The sequence below is a fragment of the Schistocerca cancellata genome, chromosome 1, assembly GCF_023864275.1.
Source record: "Schistocerca cancellata isolate TAMUIC-IGC-003103 chromosome 1, iqSchCanc2.1, whole genome shotgun sequence".
Lineage (NCBI taxonomy): Eukaryota > Metazoa > Arthropoda > Insecta > Orthoptera > Acrididae > Schistocerca > Schistocerca cancellata.
Genome location: NC_064626.1, coordinates 460,518,804 through 460,539,201, shown reverse-complemented (window position 1 = coordinate 460,539,201; position 20,398 = coordinate 460,518,804). Strand labels below are relative to the sequence as shown.

At 41.7% G+C, this 20,398-nt stretch overlaps 1 protein-coding gene across 2 annotated transcripts in view; it reads right to left on the bottom strand.

Annotated features, from left to right (window-relative positions):
• Positions 1–20,398, bottom strand: part of LOC126177028 (tudor domain-containing protein 7-like) — a 231,172-nt gene that overhangs the window by 43,667 nt on the left and 167,107 nt on the right. For both annotated transcript variants that reach the window (XM_049924262.1, XM_049924270.1), the window contains exon 16: positions 11,227–11,336. In XM_049924262.1, coding sequence (XP_049780219.1) covers positions 11,227–11,336 — 110 coding nt within the window. The remainder of the gene's footprint in view (positions 1–11,226; positions 11,337–20,398) is intronic.

Sequence of the window (20,398 nt, the reverse complement as noted above, 5' to 3'; positions counted from 1 at the left end):
AATGATCGGCTGATAATTCAATCATTTCCAAATGTGTTTCAGAGAAGCAGGTAAATTCACGAGCGATGTGTGGTGGGGTCCCATCTTGCATGAAAACTGTTGAGTTCAAAGCGTCTCTCTCCTATAGGGTGGGCATGATATGCTAGCAAGGCATATTGCAGTAGCGCTGGCCGGTAATGTTGCACGTCTTTAGTCTTTCAGTGCCAACCTGTAAATATATATTTTAAAAAAAAAAAAAAAAAAAAAAAAAAAAAAAAAAAAAAAAAAAAAAAAAAAAAAAAAAAGGCGGGGGGGGGGGGGGGGGGCACGCAGTGGTGAATGTAGCCATGAAGCCACACCATACGGTGACATGTTCACAATACAGTGGAACTTCATGTACAGTGAGTGAAGGTGAAGATCCTCGCACTTGACAATTCAGTGTGTTCATCTCAACCGCCAAACAAAAATGAGCTTCGTCTGTCCATAGCATGACCTAAGGCCAGCCCTTTTCAACTTCAGCCTTGTGATAAAGTGGAGAGCAAAGTCAACACTTCGTTGCACGTCCTGTGGAGCTAGCTGCTGTAAAATATGGACCTGAAGATCGGGAATTACGCACAGTGTTGTCTGCCACAGCAACAGCAATTTCATCAACCACCTATGGTGGAACCGATCATTGGACTCTTCCTGGAGCAACACCCAGTTCTTCAGAAAACTCTAACTTCATCATGCTCTGCACAGCAGATGGAGAAAGAAGACCCTTCTGTAATGCTTTCAGATGGTGATATTCTCGAAGTGCAGCTGCAGCATTACTGTTGTTTTGATAATAGAGCTTTGCCTATAATGCTGTGCTCCTTTTGTCCAAGCTCATGCTGACACATCAGTAAGTGCACTGCGACTGGTCCGTCAAGACGACTGACCACAGCACCTGGGAACTGAATGGTGGCGCTGTGACGCATGGAAATCGTGCACCCCATACTCTGGACATTAATGCTAACAAGTTTGGTACTCATATCGTAATTAGCTTCCTTGTTATAACATGTTAAATAGGGAAAGTTTAATTATACCCAGTAGATCACACTTATCACAGCAGAAGGCTGAAATGATCAAATTGCTTCTTCTGGCATTTGAAGCACATTTTGCCTTCAGTGTATTTCGGGCAGAAAAGGGGGGGGGGGGGGGGGGGGGGAAATGTGTATATACCCTAAATGTTTCAGATTCCATCATACTTTTCATGTGTTTATTGAGCAATCTAGCTTGATACATAATAGAAGTAATAAACTTCAGAATGGCACGATTGCTTTAGTAGAGCCATTCAGATTATCAGTTTCAGGACACTATGTTTCCATCTTTGGGTCTGTGAAGCATATGTTAAGTAAGTACAAAACTGGGTGTGGCATATTTTGTACAAGGTTGGGAGGATGATTACGGTCAGTGAAGGCTTCAATGAGTCCCTCGGTATATTTTGAAAGGGACTGCTCATCACTGCAGATGCGACAACCACTGGTGGCTAGGCTGTACGGAAGAGCCTTCTTGGTATGGAATGTGGGGCAGCTGTCGAAGTGGAAGATTTGCTATCTGGGTTGAAGGTGAGGACACCCTACAGACATTCTTCCAGAACCTCAACAACTTCTCCCCTATTTGCTTCACCTGGTCCTACTCAACCCAACAAGCCGCCTTCCTAGATGTTGACCTCCACCTCAGAGACCTTCGTCCATATCAAACCTACTAACCACCGGCAATACCTCCACTTCGACAGCTGCCACCCATTCCATACCAAGAAGTCCCTTCCATACACCCTAGCCACCCGTGGTCGTCACATTCCCACAGTAGTATTCCGCCGTACACCAAACCTTCACAACATACTCGTCCATCCTTACACAACCCCTGCTCCCAATTCCTTACCTCATGGCTCATACCCCTGTAATAGACCTAGATGCAAAACCTGAAGCCTTCACTGACCGTAATTATCCTTACAACCTTGTACAAAAAGAAATCTCCCATGCCTTATCTTACCAGTCTCCCACCACCTCCCAAAGTCCCACAGTCCGGCCACAGAGGAACACTCCCCTCGTAACTCAGTACCATCCAGGACTGGAGCAACTGAATTACATTTTCCATCAGGGTTTCGATTACCTCTTGTTGTGCCCTGAAATGACAAATGTCCTGCCTACTATCCTTCCTACCCCTCCCACAGTAGTATTCCGCCGTACACCGAACCTTCACAACATACTCGTCCATCCTTACACAACCCCTGCTCCCAATTACTTACCTCTGGCTCATACCCCTGTACTAGACCTAGAAGCAAGACCTGTCCCATACATCCTCCTACCACCACCTACTCCAGTCCAGTCACTAACATCACCTATCCCATCAAAGACAGGGCTAAATGTGAAACCAGTCATGTGATTTACAAGCTAAGCTACAACCACTGTGCTGCATTCTATGTAGGCATGACAACCAACAAGCTGTCTGCCCGGATGAATGGCCACCGACAAACTGTGGCCAAAAAACAAGTGGACCACCCGTAGCTGAACACGCTGCCAAACACGATATCCCTCATCTCAATGACTGCTTTACAGCCTGTGCCATATGGATCCTTCCCACCAACACCAGCTTTTCTGAATTGTGCAGGTAGGAACTTTCCCTACAATACATCCTATGTTCCCGTAACACTCCAGGTCTCAATCTTCGTTAGTCACTGTCCTCACCCATCCAGCCCCCTCCCTGTTCCCATTCCAGCACTACACAGCACTACCGCCACACCCAGTCTTTTAATTTCTTTTTATTTCTCCCCTTTCTGCTACTTCCTCCCCCACCCCCCACTTTCTCTCCTGCCCTCCATCTAAACTGCAGCACTTCACTGTCTACCACCCCCACCATACTATCCCTCCTCCTCCTTACCTCCACCCAGTCGGCACTCCCATCATGCACTGGAGCTGCTGCTCGCAGGTTGTTTTCAGTTATCCGAGACTGCAGACGTGTGTAAGTTGCGTTTGCGCACACATGTGTGCGTGTGCGTAACTATTGCTGACAGTGGCCTTAATGGCTGAAAGTTATTATTGTGTGAATCTTTTTGTTGTGCATATCGCGACTCAGCATCTCTGCTATATGGTGTATAGCAACTTTCCTTCTCTAATATTGTTACATTCCATCCTGTATTTTCCATTGTTTCATTTCTTCTGAAACTTATTTCTGGACAACCACATTAGTTACAGATTTATATCTGAATAATTGAAAAGAAATTAAACCATAATCAATTAGGCATGTAATTTGTTGTACTGAAATTGTGTTTTGCCTAAGATGTTCCATGTTAATACTTTGATAAGAAAATAATAGAAAAGCCATTGTTGTTGTGGTCTTCAGTCCTGAGACTGGTTTGATGCAGCTCTCCATGCTACTCTATCCTGTGGAAGGTTCTTCATCTCCCAGTACCTACTGCAGCCTACATTCTTCTGAATCTGCTTAGTGTATTCATCTCTTTGTCTCCCTCTTCGATTTTTACCCTCCACACTGCCCTCCAATAGCGAACTGGTGATTCCTCGATGCCTCGGAACATGTTCTACCAACCGATCCCTTCTTCGAGTCAAGTTGTGCCAAAAACTCCTCTTCTCCCCAATTCTATTCAATACCTCCTCATTAGTTATGTGATCTACCCATCTAATCTTCAGCATTCTTCTGTAGCACCACATTTCGAAAGCTTCTATTCCCTTCTTGTCTAAACTACCTATCGTCCATGTTTCACTTCCATACATGGCAACACTCCATTCAAATACTTTGAGAAACGATTTCCTGACATTTAAATTTATACTCGATGTTAACAAATTTTTCTTCTTCAGAAACTCTTTCCTTGCCATTGCCAGTCTACATTTTATATCCTCTCTACTTCGACCATCATCAGTTACTTTGCTCCCCAAACAGCAAAACTCCTTTACTACTTTTAGTGTACCCGAGTTCGGCTTCTACCAGTTTTTCCAACCGTCTGTAAAGAATTCGCATTAGTATTTTGCAGCTGTGACTTATTAAACTGATAGTTCGATAATTTTCACATCTGTCAACACCGGCTTTCTTTGGGATTGGAATTATTATATTCTTCTTGAAGTCTGAGGGTATTTCGCCTGTCTCATACATCTTGCTCACCAGGTGGTAGAGTTTCCTTCCACCCTTCTGCTTTCCCTTCTTTGCTTAGAACTGATTTTCCATCTGAGCTCTTGATGTTCATACAAGTGGTTCTCTTTTCTGCGAAGGACTCTTTAATTTTCCTGTAGGCAGTATCTATCTTACCCCTCGTGAGATAAGCCTCAACAGCCTTACATTTGTCCTCTAGCCATTCCTGCTTAGCCATTTTGCACTTCCTGTCAATCTCATTTTTGAGACGTTTGTATTCCTTTTTGCCTGCTTCATTTACTGCATTTTTATATTTTCTCCTTCCATCAATTAAATTCGATATTTCTTCTGTTACTCAAGGATTTCTACTAGCCCTCGTCTATTTACCTACTTGATCCTCTGCTGCCTTCACTACTTCATCCCTCAAAGCTACCCATTCTTCTTCTACTGTATTTCTTTCCCCAATTAGTGACAATTGTTGCCTTATGCTCTCCCAGAAACTCTGTACAACCTCTGGTTTAATCAGTTCATCCAGGTCCCATCTCCTTAAATTCCCACCTTTTTGCAGTTTCTTCAGTTTTAATCTACAGTTCATAACCAATAGATTGTGGTTAGACTCAACATCTGCCCCTGGAAATGTCTTAAAATTTAAAACCTGGTTCCTAAATCCCTGTCTTACCATTATACACTCCTGGAAATTGAAATAAGAACACCGTGAATTCATTGTCCCAGGAAGGGGAAACTTTATTGACACATTCCTGGGGTCAGATACATCACATGATCACACTGACAGAACCACAGGCACACAGCCAACAGAGCATGCACAATGTCGGCACTAGTACAGTGTATATCCACCTTTCGCAGCAATGCAGGCTGCTATTCTCCCATGGAGACGATCGTAGAGATGCTGGATGTAGTCCTGTGGAACGGCTTGCCATGCCATTTCCACCTGGCGCCTCAGTTGGACCAGCGTTCGTGCTGGACGTGCAGACCGCGTGAGACGACGCTTCATCCAGTCCCAAACATGCTCAATGGGGGACAGATCCGGAGATCTTGCTGGCCAGGGTAGTTGACTTACACCTTCTAGAGCACATTGGGTGGCACGGGATACATGCGGACGTGCATTGTCCTGTTGGAACAGCAAGTTCCCTTGCCGGTCTAGGAATGGTAGAACGATGGGTTCGATGACGATTTGGATGTACCGTGCACTATTCAGTGTCCCCTCGACGATCACCAGTGGTGTACGGCCAGTGTAGGAGATCGCTCCCCACACCATGATGCCGGATGTTGGCCCTGTGTGCCTCGGTCGTATGCAGTCCTGCTTGTGGCGCTCACCTGCACGGCGCCAAACACGCATACGACCATCATTGGCACCAAGGCAGAAGCGACTCTCATAGCTGAAGACAACACGTCTCCATTCGTCCCTCCATTCACGCCTGTTGCGACACTACTGGAGGCGGGCTGCACGATGTTGGGGCGTGAGCGGAAGACGGCCTAACGGTGTGCGGGACCGTAGCCCAGCTTCATGGAGACGGTTGCGAATGGTCCTCGCCGATACCCCAGGAGCAACAGTGTCCCTAATATGCTGGGAAGTGGCGATGCGGTCCCCTACGGCACTGCGTAGGATCCTACGGTCTTGGCGTGCATCCGTGCGTCGCTGCGGTCCGGTCCCAGGTCGACGGGCACGTGCACCTTCCGCCGACCACTGGCGACAACATCGAAGTACTGTGGAGACCTCACGCCCCACGTGTTGAGCAATTCGGCGGTACGTCCACCCGGCCTCCCGCATGCCCACTATACGCCCTCGCTCAAAGTCCGTCAACTGCACATACGGTTCACGTCCACGCTGTCGCGGCATGCTACCAGTGTTAAAGACTGCGATGGAGCTCCGTATGCCACGGCAAACTGGCTGACACTGACGGCGGCGGTGCACAAATGCTGCGCAGCTAGCGCCATTCGACGGCCAACACCGCGGTTCCTGGTGTGTCCGCTGTGCCGTGCGTGTGATCATTGCTTGTACAGCCCTCTCGCAGTGTCCGGAGCAAGTATGGTGGGTCTGACACACCAGTGTCAATGTGTTCTTTTTTCCATTTCCAGAAGTGTATAATCTATCTGATACCTTCTAGTAACTCCAGGATTCTTCCATGTATAAAACCTTCTTTTATGATTCTTAAACCAAGTGTTAGCTATGATTAAGTTATGCTCTGTGCAAAATTCTACCAGGGGGCTTCCTCTTTCATTTCTTACCCCCCAATCCATATTCACCTACTATGTTTCCTTCTCTCCCTTTTCCTACTGCCGAATTCCAATCACCCATGGCTACTAAATTTTCGTCTCCCTTCCCTACCTGAATAATTTCTTTTATCTGATCATACATTTCATCAATTTCTTCATCATCTGCAGAGCTAGTTGGCATACAAACTTGTACTACTGTAGTAGGTGTGGGCTTCGTGTCTATCTTGGCCACAATAATGCGTTCACTATGCTGTTTGTAGTAGCTTACCCACACTCCTATTTTGTTATTCATTATTAAACCTACTACTGCATTACCCCTATTTGATTTTGTATTTATAACCCTGTATTCACCTGACCAAAAGTCTTGTTCCTCCTGCCACCAAACTTCACTAATTTTGACTATATCTAACTTTAACCTATCCATTTCCCTTTTTAAATTTTCTAACCCACCTGCCCAATTAAGGGATCTGACATTCCACACTCCGATCCGTAGAACGTCAGTTTTCTTTCTCCTGATAGCAACGTCCTCCTGAGTAGTCCCCGCCCGGAGATCCGAATGGGGGACTATTTTACCTCCGGAATATTTTACCCAATATTTTAACCATACAGTAAAGCTGCATGCCCTCAGGAAAAAATATGGCTGTAGTTTCCGCGTGCTTTAAGCCGTTTGCAGTACCAGCACAGCAAGGCCGTTTTGGTTAGTGTTACAAGGCCAGATCAGACAATCATCCAGACTGTTGCCCCTGCAACTACTGACAGGCTGTTGCCCCTCTTCAGGAACCACATGTTTGTCTGGCCTCTCAACAGATACCCCACCGTTGTAGTTGCACCTACAGTAAGGCCATCTGTATCGCTGAGGCACACAAGCCTCAACGTCAAGGTCCATGGTTCATGGGGGAAGATGGTTAACTAAGAATTATGAATTAAATGTTAAAAAAATTTAAGAAGTTTCTTTTTAATATAAAAAATTATACTCTGATTTGGATCAATCTCTGAATAATTACACTGTAAACTTGTATATGAATTTATATTCGTGCTTAGGCTTTATACAAAATGCTGTAATTCTGTTTGTTACTACTATGGTGGCACCTGATGCCCGACTGTAATATCTCATGTTTGCTTCATAAATGGCTCTGAGCACTATGGGACTCAACTGCTGAGGTCATTAGTCCCCTAGAACTTAGAACTACTTAAACCTAACTAACCTAAGGACATCACAAACATCCATGCCCGAGGCAGGATTCGAACCTGCGACTGTAGCGGTCTTACGGTTCCAGACTGCAGCGACTTTAACCGCACGGCCACTTCAGCCGGCGTTTGCTACATAATATCACACTGTATTCAGATTTTAAACTAGCACAAGCATGCATATTTGGTGCACTGTATATCATATTTCATATAATTATTGTTTTACTTCTGACATGCCGACACACTGTGCCATGTTCTTGGAATGACTTTATTATGTGACAAAAATTACTGTACGCATGGACGAGATTCTTTGAGGTGTGGTGCATTAGTTATGTTATGTAACCATATTTTGTTAAAAATGTAATGTAGATATCCCACATCCAGTTTTGTACTTACTCAGTTTAGGCTTTACATACTCAAAGACAGCAAAATAGCTTTGCCAAAACTGGTAATCTCAATAAATGCTCTACACTAAAGTGATTGTGGCATTTTGAAGTTTGTTACTTCTATTTCATGCAGGAAAGCTGTCTCCTTGACAATTTGCCCTCCTTTACACACCGCTACGGTGAGCTCAACCTTCTTGTACTTTCAGCAGTGAATGGGACTGAGTACTTTAATTTGAGTTGGAAAAATCTAGGTTAATACTCACAAAGGAAAAAAATGCCGTTTATTTCCTACTAAGTAGGAGCAGGAAAAAATTGTTTTGTTTTATGACCTAATTATGTGTTACTTTTTCACCTAATTCAATGTTGCTTCTTGGCCCAACTTCGTTTTATTTGTTTGCTGAAATCAGTGTCTTTTTTAGCAATTTCAGTGATATTTTTGCTGTATTTAGTGATTTTTCACCAAATCCAGTGTTTGCCTAATTCATTACTAATTCAAAGATGATGTAACTTACCAAACGAAAGCGTTGGCATGTTGATAGTCACACAAACAAACACAAACACACACACAAAATTCAAGCTTTCGCAACCAACGGTTGCTTCATCAGGGAAGAGGGAAGGAGAGGGAAAGACGAAAGGATGTGGGTTTTAAGGGAGAGGGTAAGGAGTCACTCCAATCCCGGGAGTGGAAAGACTTACCTTGGGGGGAAAAAAGGACAGGTATACACGCGCATACACACATACGTGTGTGTGTGTGTGTGTGTGTGTGTGTGTGTGTGTGTGTGTGTGTGTGTGGAATGACTCCTTACCCTCTCCCTTAAAACCCACATCCTTTCGTCTTTCCCTCTCCTTCCCTCTTTCCTGATGAAGCAACCATGGGTTGCGAAAGCTTGAATTTTGTGTGTGTGTTTGTGTGTCTATCAACATGCCAACACTTTCGTTTGGTAAGTTACATCATCTTTGTTTTTAGATATATTTTTCCCACATGGAATGTTTCCCTCTATTATATTCATTACTAATTCAGCTTTACTTTTGGCCGAATTCGATGTCATTTTTAGCCAAAGTTCGTGTCATTTTTGGAATATTCAGTGATTTTTTTTGGCCATATTCTGCGATTTAATTTACCAAATTCAGGGACATTTTTTGCTGAATTTGTTGCCTTTTTGTGCAGTCTGATATTATTTGCCATGTTCTGGTTTTTTTCCCAAGCTTGTTTTTTTCCCAAATTTGGGGATATATTTTGAAAAAATTCGGTGTTTTTCCAAATCTGGTATTCTTTGCCAAATTCAGTGTCATTCTGCTATATTTTTCCCCCCCAATTTTGGCACCATCTTCCATCTCCACTGCCACATCAAAGATCATCACACAGGGAATGAATCTCAGCCTTGACGACATTAGAAGTCAAACTGCAATTTCAACATTCCATAACGACCAGTCAAAAATTTTGTTAAACTGCCACCCTCAGGTTTTTAACACTTTTACGCAGCACAAATCGCTGATTTTATATTATCTTGCTACAAACTGCTAATTTTTTTTTTTTTTTTTTTTTTTGCCTTACCATTTTCATGAAATTTTCTTGCCCCTAGCCAGGAGCTATTAAATCTTGAAGGGTCGTTCAAATTTAGTCCTATTTCTGTGCAATCCACTAGCAACAGAATTACAAAAGCAATATGTTATTTTTTCTACACAGTTTTACTCAATGGAAAGCATACATTTGTTAACAATACTACCCAACTTGGAAGAGCAGTTGAACGGAATGGACAGTGTCTTGAAAGGAGGATATAAGATGAACATCAACAAAAGCAAAACAAGGATAATGGAATGTAGTTGAATTAAGTCGGGCGATGCTGTGGGAATTAGACTAGGAAATTAGACACTTAAAGTAGTAAAGGAGTTTTGCTATTTGGGGAAAAAAGTAACTGATGATGGTCAAAGTAGAGAGGATATAAAATGTAGACTGGCAATGGCAAGGAAAGCGTTTCTGAAGAAGAGAAATTTGTTAACATTGAGTATAGATTTAAAATGTCAGGAAGTCGTTTCTCAAAGTATTTGTATCGAGTGTAGCCATGTATGGAAGTGAAACATGGACGATAAATAGTTTGTACAAGAAGAGAATAGAAGCTTTCGAAATGTGGTGCTACAGAAGAATGCTGAAGATTAGATGGGTAGATCACATAACTAATGAGGAGGAATTGAATAGAATTGGGGAGAAGAGGAGTTTGTGGCACAACTTGACTAGAAGAAGGGATCGGTTGGTAGAACATGTTCTGAGGCATCGAGGAATCACCAGTTCGCTATTGGAAGGCAGTGTGGAGGGTAAAAATCGTAGAGGGAGACCAAGAGATGAATACACTAAGCAGATTCAGAAGGATGTAGGCTGCAGTACGTTTTGGGAGATGAAGAATGCACAGGATAGAGTAACATGGAGAGCTGCATCAAACCAGTCTCAAGACTGAAGACCACAACAACAACAACAACAACAACAACAACTACCCAACTACACTGTCACTATTGAGTTTATGTCCTTGTACCACCCCCTGGGACTACAGGGCCTAGAAGTCACAAGTAGGAGGTAAGGATGGTGGTTAAGAGATGCACAGTGAACTCCATGGAGCTTAACACCAGTAAAGGCTGCTGGACAGGACCATACTAATTCCTCATGTTGAAGTATCATGTAGTGAATAGGTAGCCAGTCTCATCTACTGCAACATGAATCTTACAATTTGATCAAAGACTGTGGCATTATGCTGCATTCCTAGTCCTTCTGTTGTGAAGATAATTGTAAGCAGCTCTAATTCTGAATATAAGAACACAGTCACTTGCTTTGCTGACGAGTTGTGGCACTGACTAGGACCCTCTCTCTTCTTTCACTTTGCTCAGTACTTATCTTTTCCTTTCCTAGTGAGTAATGGGACTAGCAATAAACTCATATCTCATCACAGGTTACAAGATGACATAAAAATACCTATCCTCCTACTAGTAGTCACTCTTTGTAGCTTAATGTGCATAAATAGTCTTGAAACATTAGTTAACTATAAACTCAGAGACTTTTATTCAGCAAATACCTATACTCAACTCTGTGACCGATAAACTTCAGGAATGCTACAATAGTGGTATTCTTTCTGCAAACAAGCCTACAGGAGAGTGCCCCAGACCAGATTTTACGTGTCCTCACTCACCACTTATTACTCTTAACCAGTATGATAAGCATTACACAATCCAGAAGCTTTATACATCTGAGGATGTTTTGAACAACACACTACTCTGCATAAAGTATTTTATTATGTGGGCCCTCAAGACTTTTAGTGTTTTGAAGATAGTAAATTATTATGTTTACCAGTTTCACTGTAACGTTCATCTGGACTTTTCCCTGCAGATGGTACAGACTGAGAACGTTCCGCACGTTTCTTACGTTGCGGATCTGTACCAGAACTTGTTTCAGATGACCTGAAAAAAAAAAAATGTCATAACTATACATGTAACCCAGCTCTCTCTCTCTCTCTCTCTCTCTCTCTCTCTCTCTCTCTCACACACACACACACACACACACACACACACACACACACACACACACACACACACACCTAAAATTTCCACTTTTGATCCAAATGTGATTTCCTCTCACATCCCATCTACCCAGCAAGTTAATGATAATTTTCAGGTGTTTCCTGCACACAGCAGATGTTAAGTTTCTTTAATACTTCACAAACAAAAATCACCTGCAATATGGAATTCATTGCTTGCTTCAACAGTAGTATGGACCAAAATAAGACCAAACTGTCTAGAAAACATGGATTCTAAAATGCATACTTAAGAGCAATGAGCATTTGTAGAGTAGACGTGGTTTTATAGTAGCAAAGATGAACAGTTGCTCGTAACCCTTGAGGTATGCACTTTAAAGCCCACTCTACTGGATTTCTTTTCTTGTTTTCATCATACGATTACCTCCCGAAGTATGGAGAGCAAAAAGTTTCCAGTAGAAACGGTCCATTAACAGAGGTATAGCAATGATTTTTGCTTGTAACTTTCAGCACTTGTCATTTTCGTTTCATAATCCCTTACCTCAAATTGATATACACTCCTGGAAATTGAAATAAGAACACCGTGAATTCATTGTCCCAGGAAGGGGAAACTTTATTGACACATTCCTGGGGTCAGATACATCACATGATCACACTGACAGAACCACAGGCACATAGACACAGGCAACAGAACATGCACAATGTCGGCACTAGTACAGTGTATATCCACCTTTCGCAGCAATGCAGGCTGCTATTCTCCCATGGCGACGATCGTAGAGATGCTGGATGTAGTCCTGTGGAACGGCTTGCCATGCCATTTCCACCTGGCGCCTCAGTTGGACCAGCGTTCGTGCTGGACGTGCAGACCGCGTGAGACGACGCTTCATCCAGTCCCAAACATGCTCAATGGGGGACAGATCCGGAGATCTTGCTGGCCAGGGTAGTTGACTTACACCTTCTAGAGCACGTTGGGTGGCACGGGATACATGCGGACGTGCATTGTCCTGTTGGAACAGAAAGTTCCCTTGCCGGTCTAGGAATGGTAGAACGATGGGTTCGATGACGGTTTGGATGTACCGTGCACTATTCAGTGTCCCCTCGACGATCACCAGTGGTGTACAGCCAGTGTAGGAGATCGCTCCCCACACCATGATGCCGGGTGTTGGCCCTGTGTGCCTCGGTCGTATGCAGTCCTGATTGTGGCGCTCACCTGCACGGCGCCAAACACGCATACGACCATCATTGGCACCAAGGCAGAAGCGACTCTCATCGCTGAAGACAACACGTCTCCATTTGTCCCTCTATTCACGCCTGTCGCGACACCACTGGAAGCGGGCTGCACGATGTTGGGGCGTGAGCGGAAGACGGCCTAACGGTGTGCGGAACCGTAGCCCAGCTTCATGGAGACAGTTGCGAATGGTCCTCGCCGATACCCCAGGAGCAACAGTGTCCCTAATTTGCTGGGAAGTGGCGGTGCGGTCCCCTACGGCACTGCGTACGATCCTACGGTCTTGGCGTGCATCCGTGCGTCGCTGCGGTCCGGTCCCAGGTCGACGGGCACGTGCACCTTCCACCGACCACTGGTGACAACATCGATGTACTGTGGAGACCTCACGCCCCACGTGTTGAGCAATTCGGCGGTACGTCCACCCGGCCTCCCGCATGCCCACTATACGCCCTCGCTCAAAGTCCGTCAACTGCACATACGGTTCACGTCCACGCTGTCGCGGCATGCTACCAGTGTTAAAGACTGCGATGGAGCTCCGTATGCCACGGCAAACTGGCTGACACTGACGGCGGCGGTGCACAAATGCTGCGCAGCTAGCGCCATTCGACGGCCAACACCGCAGTTCCTGGTGTGTCCGCTGTGCCGTGCGTGTGATCATTGCTTGTACAGCCCTCTCGCAGTGTCCGGAGCAAGTATGGTGGGTCTGACACACCGGTGTCAATGTGTTCTTTTTTCCATTTCCAGGAGTGTATTTAACATTTTAAATTATCTCTGGAGGTTTGTAACTTCATTACAGAATCTCCGTATATATCACATGGTCATGATTGAAGCCTTAATAATGTGGTAGCAATTGGTCGTATAAATATTATCATTAATATTCATCAAGTGCATGGTACTGAAGATGCAGCTGAATTATAACAAAATTACAAGTTCTAAAGTGAACACCTAGAGCATTGTGTCGTAGATGTGAGTGCATCTCTGTCACAACAACCTGAGCATTTGCCAGAGTACTCTCTTCATAATATAAATTCAAGAATAGCAATTACATTGAAGACATAACCACAAATCACACACAAAAGTGGAAATCCATATTCACACCATTAACTCCCCTTCAAATGTGTTCCACTTTCAAAAATTTGAATCGCACCTCACAGTTTAAGTTTAAAATTGACAAATACAATCACCTAACACACCAATCTGTCCACAACTGGAGTATACCTCTTCAAAGGATCTCCGTAATCCGCTCCAAATCTTATCTAGTGCAAAGCACAAATTTTATCATGATTTCTTTCAGCCTCTTCGAAGTTTCCCCTCATACTACAGCCTGGTGTTTTAAGGTTATCCATATAAATTTATCTCCCCCTATGTCAACCTACCCCACTTCCATGATCTTTTTCAGTTGCTGACCCTGAACTCATGATACGATCTCCATTTGTTACAACCATATTAATTAAATTTCAATCAAAATTTCTACCAGTCTTTCTTACAAAATGAAAACACACACACACACACACACACACACACACACACACACACACAAAGCACAGATAAGTGTCGTTTTCTATGCTAATTTATTTACAAGTGTCTTACACTGTACCTTGAACAATGGTACATTCTCTATCACATCCTTGACATAAAAGCTTAAAATTTAGTATCTCAACCATGCAGCACAACCATTACTGGAATGTACCAATTGGAAATATCTCCAGAATTTAAGAATCCAATGCACAAAATAAATACTTTATTCTGCTCTGAGAAAGTTCTCCATTTTCCATTTTCACACCTACTTTATGAGCATCTTTCTTTAATGCATGTCTAAAACCTTTTTCTGGTTCCATCACAATAAATTATTCAGGTGAAACCTATGAACTGCCAAAATTTAAAAATATATTGTGGCAGTTACTATGTGGAAACGTCCAAAATTCCCTATGCTACAGTCTCAACATTCTAGAGAATCAGCATATCATGCTGCAGATTATGTGACACTACATGTCTGACAGGAGGGTCCTCCGAGACAGTTCACAAATAAACTTCCCATTCTACTTCACTTTTACATGTACTATTGTCCAACAAAGAATACTAATAATGACTAGAGTCAATGCACTTTCAGCATACCATGCTACAAATTCTTCAAACCATGGACTTTACTTCCTCACATCAGCCTCTAAAATGAGGAATACAATATGCAGAGTTTAGCTACTCCCATCAGCTGCACAGTGACAGTTTACTGCCAATTAAGCCCTTACTGCATGACACTCTTTATTTTTGTGAAAAAATGTCAAATGTTAATTTCAGTGTCCTGATGTCTGGAAAAATACTTAAAAAATTGTATCTCCTATGTGTGGTCCATTAGTCCTGATTTAGGGGTTTGAGCCATATATGGGACAGAATACAGTTATGGCTAACATTTTGTGATACTAGTTTCAGACTGGATGAGAAAACACTTCGAAAATATACAACAAGATATAAACATGCATTATCAGAACTAAGTTTATTTTTTTAAATAATTACAATTTCAGTTCATTAATTTGCATGTTTATCAGAAATCAAACAAAATTATTAATCATTTAGTCTATTCATTATGAAATTTCATGAAACGGTTTCTCTCCTTATTCAAAGATAAAGATGCACTGCACTTCAGACATGCTATGTAGGATTTTCCATTGCAATCTGGATACTTGAATCGACCACGGTTTTCAAGCCAGACTGGCATGTGATCTATGCCATCCTGTCGTACCTGACGTTGTGGAAGATCTGCCACAGGACCTTTCTTCTTCTTACTGTCCAGCTGTTTTTGGATTTCGTTGCTTGACCTACCTCATTTCTTGGATAATGTTTTGCCCTTTTTACAGAGGGCATCTGCAACTGCTACCTTAAAATCCACTAGAGGCCTGTAGTCTGTATTTCCCCTTTTCCATAGTAGCTAGCTTTTGTCATGAGCTAGATCAATTAGATGAAAGAATACCTTCAGGTACCATTTTTTTATCTGATTTGAATACTGTAATATCCAAGCATAGAATCTAACAGATTGACACCCACCATGTAGTCACTGTAGATCATCACAGAGGGTGGACAAGGTATCATTTTGTATTTCTTTTTCTTTCTGAAAAGTCTCTTATTTTTGCCTTCTGGCTTGGATCCAACACATGTAGACAAATTGTTGACTACTCCGTTGTCAAATCAGGATACTACTGACAATCGTATGGCATCTACTGTTGCTATCTTCACCTTCATGCTACCTCGGCCATTCTTCTTCAAATCTGCCTCTTTAGCAAAAATGCAACCTGGAACACGATTGGCACGGACTGTTCCTAGTGCCTGTATTCCTTCCTTATGCAAACACACTTCCAAAGGTATACTAGTGAACCAACTGTCAAAAAAAAAAAGCTTGCGGTTCGCATGTCGTGGGAAAGTTTGTGTAAGACGCACAACAACGTTGCTGCTAAATCCTAGTTCCACAGCATCAAGTATTGTAACATTATTCTGAGCTCCAACAAAAATTTCTTAATAGTAGCTGAATCCTGACACCACAGTAATAACAAAATCATGAACCCATTTATGCGGTTTTAGTGAAGATTTGCACTCTGTTGGAATAATCTGTTCATCCACAGCTAAAAATTCCTCTTTTGGTAGTCGCAACTGTCTTTCACGCAATTGGTCTAGCAGTGGGTAAATTTTGAAAGTTTGTCATGGTTGGGATCATTAGCAGGGACTAGATTACTGTTATGACGGAAGTGTATGAAGCGTTTTATTTCTTCCCTTCGGTTACAGCTCATTATGTCACCCAGATGTTGAGACCAACAATGCCTTGTTGCTGGGAGGTGAATAATGGACATAAGCATGGTCGTACCAATAAATTGTTCCATTTCTTCTACATTTACATTTTTACTGGATTGGCATTATACAGAATACAAAGTGTGCCCATTAACAACTCAACATTTCTGTCTTTCAGTAATCACTGTAGTACTTATTACAGTGACTTTTTTGGAGATGAGAGATGCTGGTGGATTTCCAAAAGATCCCTCATTTTTCATATTCTCTTTTTCTCATGAATACTCTACATTCAATTAAGGACTTTTCCACGGGCTTTCTGCATCGACTCCAACATCTCAGTTGTTGATATTTGTAATGTAACACATAATGTTATCATATATAGCTGGTCAAATCTGCAATGTAATGCTCGTAACTCTGCATTGCCACAATCAATCTGCATTCTGGAAAGGCTCTAATACAACTACCCTGAATTGCATTGTTTGCCTAGAAACAAGTACCCTCCATCCCACCTACGAAAAAAATCTACTGCCTATTCTACTTTGCCAAAATAAAATGTAAGACTAAATAAATAAGGAACCGAACTGAAAAATATGGGTCTGATTTCATACTTGGTTTATATCAAATTAACTCCTTTCCTCCAGGATTTTGTTTCCACCAACAAAACATGATCTAATCTTATTCCACTGACCCAGCAATCATCCCTCTGTCATTGTCAAGAACATTCCCTACCTTACATAAAACATTTTCAAACAATAGGAAGTCCAAGATGCAATAATGACAGTATTATGAAAATGATTGATTGCAACTCCCCATTTAGTGAATATGCTGAGTTGCAGACAGGCACAATAAAAAGATTACTGACCATATAAGCTTTTGGCCAGAAGGCCTTCTTCTAAAGTAGACTGGTCTATTCCATTTTCAGTTGTGACAGCATTTAATTTTGTTCCCTCTATGCCAGTGAAGCAATAAATCAAGAATTCACCCTGACAGAAGGCCACCCACAAGCACATTCTAGTATGAAACATGACACTATCTAACTGGACCATGTTTCCAACACAATAACAACTTAGCCAGCTGTGTTACAATCTGAGCCATATGAACCCTCCCACAACACTAGGTCATCAGAATTTTAAAAGTAGAAACTATGAAATATTTATACCAAACCTGAACATAATTCATATTCAAAGATGTAATCTTCTGTAACCTCCTATCAACAATCAAATATAATGATGAGCACTTTCATAATTCTACAACACCCCAACCTCCTCCAGGAGAGTGAAACATAGCAAGATGGACTCACTCCACTTGCTACCATTTAGATAAATTATTTTTTTTCTTGGCTTTCAGCTGATTCTACTTATATACATATTATACAGACCCACTGAACAGGAGATTGGCAATTTATTATTCATAAAGTATTTCATATGATACCTTACTGGTTCCTGTCAGATTGGCTTAACAGAAATAGGCAAACTTGTTCTAGTAATTACAGTAATGAAATTATTTCTGATACAAATCAAAGAGATACAGCTGATGTTCAGGATACAGAAGTAATTAATGAAAATGTACATGTATATGCTGATAACTTTTGACGGTACTGTGATAGAATGTGTACAGATGAACTAGCTGACAAATTTGATGATATTAATAAAGAGAAATATATATATCCTTTAATTAATAATACAAAAAGGAATTGCACATAGTGAAAGGAAATTCTGATACAGCTGAGGAGGGTACGTCATTTGTAATTAATAGCAATGTAAAGGAAATTAATTAGTAATGGCTAATGTAAGCAATGTTATGAAGAAACGTGCATTTTGGAACAAAAAAGATGTTCAAGTAAACAAGCCTGTTGTTACATTACCAACAGCACCCAGGACTAAAGTTTAAAAAGTGGCAATGAAATAGACAATATGCAGGAAGTAGGTTTTAGTATGTATAATAAATTCGAAGGATTCGATTTGTATTTGTAAAATGTGGACAATTTAGAGATTTCGTAGTGTGAAGAACCATATTTGCCGATGACCTGAATATAAAAGGAAAGCTTTCAGACAGTGTTGTAGAACTAGGAGGGTGGGCTCAGAATAACTGTGAACAGAAGTGTAGGAACGGCATTCGCTGCTCTCTGAACAGGACTCAGACCCCGATTTTCCACTTATTGCAAGCAGTCATCTTAACCAGTTCAGCTATCCGTGCATGCCTCCCCACTAAGCCAAACAACCATATGCCCCACTTATCCACATCTCTTGATGTTCAATGCAGGAGGCGAGCATGGACAGCCAAAGTGGTCAACCACTCACGGTAAGTGGGAAATACAGGTCTGAGTCTCGGTCAGCCACATATTTTGATGTATCACCATTAAAGCTCAGCTGAAATAAATTTATATTCATAATTTTCAAATGAAATTCTGTAATACATTTTCTTTTATTTCCAAACTACAGTTACTTCTATTGTACTTTAGCAAGCATGCTACCAACTACTGCTCTTTCACAATGCTCCTGAAACCCACCTTTCTTGTATATGTTGATCACCTTACTTATTCTTTCTACTGTGTTAATTCCTCAACACACTATGATATATTTGTTTCATTCACACATCTTTTTCCACAGAGCTCCGCACAAATTTCTCTTCCAACATCATTTGTTACTCTCACGCTCCTCAGCCTGGATTTTTTACAATAGTTTTCCTGAATTTATTGAATGGAGTTATGAAGACTCTAAACTTGGGAGCTACACTCCCCTCAAATTATTATGATTAAAATCTTGCTAGTATACTTGTGTATCATAATGTTAACTTCTTAATGTAACCAATATTTTGATTCTGTTGTGGTGGTTCTGCTCTGGTTGTAGACTCTTTGTGATCTGAGTACTAGTATATTTTGTGTCTCCAGTGGTACCACAACCTCACATTTCAACTGGTCTTATGACATCACAGGTCTAATGTAGAGGGAGACTATTTGCCGAGTAACAAGTTGATGATGACTGGCAGACTAGCTTTCAGGCCACAGTGTTTTTCTGCCGCTAGTCTCAGGTATAAAAGACAGCAATTCTATTTATGCTTTATGTTTAAACAATCATGTCAGTATCTAGTGGAACCAACACCCAGTGATCAGTCATGCACCAATAGACTGAAATCTCTAATAACCATGACATCGAGAACCTGCTGCTGTTCTACCTGTTAATGTTACTGAGCTCCTCAAGGATTTTGGTTGAGTCACTTATTTCAGTCTGACTTATACTCAGTTAGCTCACAAGCACTCTGACTTCCTCAATCTTTATCAATCACACACGGTTACAGTAGTCTTTTGTCACTTACTCATTGTGCTCACCCAACAGAACGAACTGTACTATGCTCTTGTTTGTGGGTGCTGATGGGCTTCCCACTTTCTCCTATGTAGGTAGCACTTCACTCTGTCTTGTATGTGTATGAGATGCCAAGATCTGCCACATCATCCTTGGTAAATCTATTACATGGGTTCCTACTGGTTATTGTATGATGAATGGAACCAGGATTTTGTTGATTGCAAGGCAGATAAAAGAAAATCCATTACTAGCAAGAAATATTAAATACAACTGATCGTGTTGCTGAGTGATTCCATCTACAGACAGCTAAGGAGCAACCCAACAGGACAAATAATAAACAATATGTCCGTTCTGTTCAAGGACTGCAGAATTTATGATAGTACAGCTGAGGGAATTATCAAAGTCCTAGTGCCACCAATAACATGGATTACAAAAAACAATTGATAAGAAAGACTGAGGATTATAGCCATGGTATTGAGGACTATATTCATGGTATTGGCTCTCATACTTACAACCAAGTGAAGCAGGATAAAAACAATCATATAAAAGAAACTGTTGATCATCCATCATATGGGCAACATATACTGGTCACAAATATAACGGTTGCTTTAACAAAAAAGTTATACTCAACAATACAATAAAAAAAGAGATGAATAGGAGATATGTGATCACAGCAGGTAGTTA